The sequence below is a fragment of the Musa acuminata genome, chromosome BXJ2-1, assembly GCF_036884655.1.
Source record: "Musa acuminata AAA Group cultivar baxijiao chromosome BXJ2-1, Cavendish_Baxijiao_AAA, whole genome shotgun sequence".
In the NCBI taxonomy this organism is placed as follows: domain Eukaryota; kingdom Viridiplantae; phylum Streptophyta; class Magnoliopsida; order Zingiberales; family Musaceae; genus Musa; species Musa acuminata.
Genome location: NC_088338.1, coordinates 8,011,770 through 8,016,968, shown reverse-complemented (window position 1 = coordinate 8,016,968; position 5,199 = coordinate 8,011,770). Strand labels below are relative to the sequence as shown.

The following is a 5,199-nucleotide window of genomic DNA, read 5'->3' as shown; positions in this document are numbered from 1 at the left end:
TATATATATATGTATATATATATATATACATATATATACATATATATACATACATATATATATATACATATATATATACATATATATATACATATACATATATATATACATATATATATATATGTATATATATATATATATATACATATATATATATATATACATATATATATATATATACATATATATATATATATATATATATATATATATATATATATATATATATATATATATATATATATATATATATATATATATATATATATATATACGCAGTCACGAGACTGGATGCAGTTAAGGCTGCCCAATGAGCAAAAGTACGCAGAATCGACAAAAAGATGACTGTAGAAGACGTTTGGTGAGCTGCCAGTAGCTGATATCGTCTCCCTTCCAATCCACCAAGCAAGCATCCGGAAAAACCTTATCACCTCGAGGAAGGGGAACCAAATCATCGATCATGGATGGTCACCGTGAAGGGATGCCTCATTTTGTTCTGGTTCCGCTGATGACACAAGGCCACATGATTCCCATGACTGATCTGGCGCTGCTCCTCGCTGACCGTGGTGTGCTCGTCAGCTTCATCACGACGCCTTGCAACGCAGCACGCATCAAGGACACCATTCACCGGGCTCGGGACTCCGGCCTTCCCATCCGGTTCGTTGAGCTCCCGTTCCCCGGCGCAGAAGAAGGCTTAGCGGAGGGATGGGAGAACATCGATGACTTGCCAAGGGCAGAGCTCTACGTAAATTTCTTCAGGGCGACTTATCTTCTTCAGCAGCCGCTTGAACTGTATCTGCAGGGTCAGCAGCAGCCGTACCCGAGCGCGATCATTTCTGACTTTTGTCTCCCTTGGACGCTGAAGGTCGCTCGGAATCTTCGAATTCCGCGCATCGCGTTCTCCAGCATGTCCTGCTTCGCCCTCTTGTGCACCTTCAATATCTGGCGCTACAAGGTCTATGATGGGATAACCGAAGAGCATCAGCCTTTCACGGTGCCAGGCTTGAGGGAGCAGATCGAGGTGACACGGGCTCAAGCGTCAGAGTTCTTTCCCGGACCAATCTTCGAAAACATAGCAAAAGACGTGCGAGAAGCTGAGTTCGCAGCGGACGGGATAGTGGTGAACAGCTTTCAAGACTTAGAACATGCATTCATCGAGGGGTACCAGGAGGCCATGGGGAAGATAGTATGGACCACGGGGCCATTGTTCCTCCGCAGCAGGAGCGTCGCCGACATGGCTACAAGGGGAAGAAAGGCATCAATCGACGTCGATCACTGCCTGAGTTGGCTGGGCACCATGAAGCCGAGGTCGGTTCTTTATGTGGGTTTTGGAAGCCTCACACGAACAGACCCTTCCCAACTGATGGACATTGGATTGGGGCTGGCGGCATCTGATCACCCGTTTATTTGGGTGATGAGGTACAGCGAAGAGTCTGCAGAGAAGATCGAGCAATGGCTGGCCGGAGGATTTGAAGAGAGGGTCGGTTCCAGGGCGCTCATAATCAAGGGGTGGGCACCGCAACTCATGATCCTCTCCCACCCAGCGATCGGAGGATTCTTGACGCACTGCGGCTGGAACTCCATCTTGGAGGCCATCTCGGCAGGCATTCCCATGATCACATGGCCACACTTCACCGACCAATTCCTGAACGAAAGAATGATCGTGGATGTGTTGAAGGTTGGAGTGCCTGTCGGGGTAAAAGAACCAAATTTCATAGGAATGCAGAGGAGTGAAACAATGGTCTCGAGGAACGATGTGGAGAGGTCCGTGCGGAGTCTAATGGATGAAGGGAAGGAAGGCGAAGAAAGGAGGCAGAGGGCCGAGCGACTGGGAGAGAAGGCTAACGCCGCCATGAACGAAGGGCGGGGTTCATCTCAGTCTAATGTCACACGCTTGATCGAGCACTTCTCGGGCAATGCAACTGTCTAAGTATGCACAACACGCATGAAGGTCTATGGTCTTTGAATTGCGCATCTTTCAATTACGTGGTTTGACCTTAGTAGATGTGTTGATCGAAGATGTCATTTGTGCTTTTATAAATTGAGAATCGAGTTCTCTCTCTCTCTCTCTCTCTCTCTCTCTCCACAACATAATACATTATATTTTATGAAAACCATTTGGTTCTAAAGATTAAGAGAGTTATGTAATATTATGTATTTGTTTGTTCACAAATCATGCCTCACAAGAAAGCCATTATATTTTATGAAAGATGGTGACCGAAAAGATATATGATCCAATTAAATTGATTAGATAGAGATTGTCCCTAGGAAATGACAGTTTGAGAGAGAAGCTCAATGCTAGAGTGCAGATGGGAAGGTGAGAGAAAATAATAAGTGAGGGTGGAGGCTGATATTCTTAGTTAATATTGTTAATATTGATCTTAGTTAATATTATTAATATTGTGAAGTTGTAAGATATTCTTTTGTGTTAATAGTGGATTGATCTTTTTGAAATTTTTTATAATCCTTAATAGTAAAATAGAAGAAATATTAGAGAAAACACTCACCTTCCTAAAATTTATAAATTTAAGAATTTTTTAATAATATTTGATAGACAATATAAATTATAAATATAAATTTTAGACGATCGTACTATAAAAGATTTATATGATCTACCATAATCAAAAGTCTCAACAAAAGTCCATATGACATTATTACGAAATAAAACAACGAATCAGTCATAGATAATACCCAAAAAAAATTCATCCAACTATATGTCATCTAGATAGCTTTAAGGTATTATAGTAGCTAATACTTCACATCACTCTATAGAACTTGAAAACCTCTCAAATTATTATTTGGATGACTAAAATGAATATAAGTCAACCAAAAGATGAGACTATAAAACCTACTATAAATTCAGTTCTTTATATACTGTGCAAATAAAGTCTAAAGCTACTAACATATACAAATATTATATCAAATACTTTATGTATATATATTTATCGATATTTTCTCTACTTATTCTCTTGATGTCCTAGCTTTTACTGAATCATTAATTTTCTGCTTAATTCTATCATGCCTCTTATCTCTCAATTGCTCTTCGTCGTTATTGTTGAGCAATCAAAACTCTGAGAGCTTTGGTTCGATGTAATCACGATTTCGGGCCTCACAGAGAGCTATCATGATTTCTACGTCCACGTGGGACAGCTAACAAAGGGCCCCACAGAGAGCATCTAACATTATGACGTTAAATGTCGCATAGTGTTGTGATGTACATGGTTTTTAAAATATTTATGTGTAAAATAAAATGAGATAAAATAAATGAGTGTTTTTATTTTATTATGCTATTTAGGAGAAGACTTTTCTTGAATGCTACTAAATATCTACAAGACACTTTATTTCTATTATTGGTGACGGATCTCAACCACATATAACTAAGAATAATTGCATTTTTTTATTTACCTATTTGTTTGATGCCGATTTATATGAATATGAACTTCGATTTGAATAATGCTCGTGTGTCTCATCTTATGATCGATAATACTTGGAATATATGTTTTAATAAATAATTATTAAAAAAAATCTGATATTGAGAGATCTCATCAACTAAGTCAACAATCAATTCCTCTCTAGTATGGTAAAAAGAAAAAAAAGATTAGACTATTGTTCGTTTATGTCATTCATAAAGTTTTCTTATTTTGTTTGAAATTATTACATCTAAAACTACCTACGACTACTATGATTGATAATCTTTTTTAATTTAATGTTCAATTTTGTTGTCTTCGTGGATCTCATAATGATGATGTTAATCATATATTTGTAACTATGACTTCTCTAATAAGATTTAGCAATTTCTTACTCAAAAAATAAATATCAATAGGATCTATCCATTTTTTTTAATGCTTTGATACTCAAAGGAATTATAGTCAAATGTTATAATGATTTCCATTATAACATAATAAAATTATCATAATATCTATTGCGTATAAAATAATTTTGTACATGATGAATTTAAAAGAATTGTTTAGTAGGTTATATTAAGTTTGTTGAGGAAACGTACCATTGATGGTTGAGTCAATCTAGTTTGTTCTCAACCCAAAGGCGACATCCAATATCCCCTCTAGATAACTGTAAGATGACTGAAGTAGTTCCGATATGATCTTCGTATGGTCTCGAGGCGTCCGAGGTGATCTTAAAATAACTCTGAGCTAAGGTCTGATTATTTAAGGGATCATGCATAAAGACTAATATTATGAGGAGTTTTTTAACCCGATCCCTCTTATGCTTAAATTAGTTCTGATGTCTCAATGGAGGGTGTGATATCCTTTTGAGAAGATCCAACTCTTGGGTCAACGTCAAAGATCGATTTTTATACTTGATCGACTAGGGTAGAGGGGGCTTCTGTAATGATCTCAACATCTTCTCCTTCATATTTTATTCATAGGAGTGAAAAAGAATGGATAAACCTAAATGATCTCTCGTGCATTATTATTCATAAAAGTCAATACGCTATAACCATCTCCACGTCATCTATAACGAGAGGATGATTGAGTCATTTTCTTTGACGTCAACATTTTTTAGACATTGATTAGCCAGAATTGATTTTCAAATTATTTATTATTAAATAAAATATATATGAAACTTAGTACGAATGAAATCTGACTTTCTACAGGTAATGATGGAATTGACTTTCTACTGAGCAATAGTAATGAATATTGCATTCTTGCAGGTTGTAAACCTACCATTGAGATGGATGCCGAGTAGATTGAGGCTCTGATAATTAAATATGGACTACAAATGACTATACAAGAAAAAAACACTTATTTGCAGGTAGAATCTGATAATTTAAAGATTCTAAGAAAAGAGGCTGTTCATTATATATTATTACCTTACGAGAGAATGCAGGGTGTGGAATTCTCAATGTCTTTATTCCTATCCTGTATACTTAGCACTGATGAACATGAAACAAAATTATTTTTTATTAAAATATTTAAAAATATAAAATAATTATTGTTAATTATATATTAAAAATATATAAGAAGACTTTGAAATATAATAAAAATATATAAGAAACTTTCGACGGCATGTGAGGAACTCGTGCCTCGCGGCCCAAGTCGCGGGACGAGGACGATCGCCTTGATCTGATGGTAGATGGCACTCAGTGGAGACAGGTGGACGGTGGAGATGAAGACTAAATATGTGATGGGATGAAAAGGAACACACAGGCCGTCAGTGGGCTGAGAAAGGCCCGTAAAT

The 5,199-nt window shown here is 36.8% G+C and overlaps 1 protein-coding gene across 1 annotated transcript; it reads left to right on the top strand.

The window, feature by feature from the left end:
* The first annotated feature begins 302 nt into the window (after positions 1 to 302).
* Positions 303 to 2,062, top strand: LOC135598739 (UDP-glycosyltransferase 73C5-like). The gene has a single exon (XM_065093022.1). The coding sequence runs from the start codon at positions 461 to 463 to the stop codon at positions 1,928 to 1,930; it is 1,470 nt and encodes a 489-aa protein (XP_064949094.1). The 5' UTR covers positions 303 to 460; the 3' UTR covers positions 1,931 to 2,062.
* Positions 2,063 to 5,199: the final 3,137 nt, after the last annotated feature.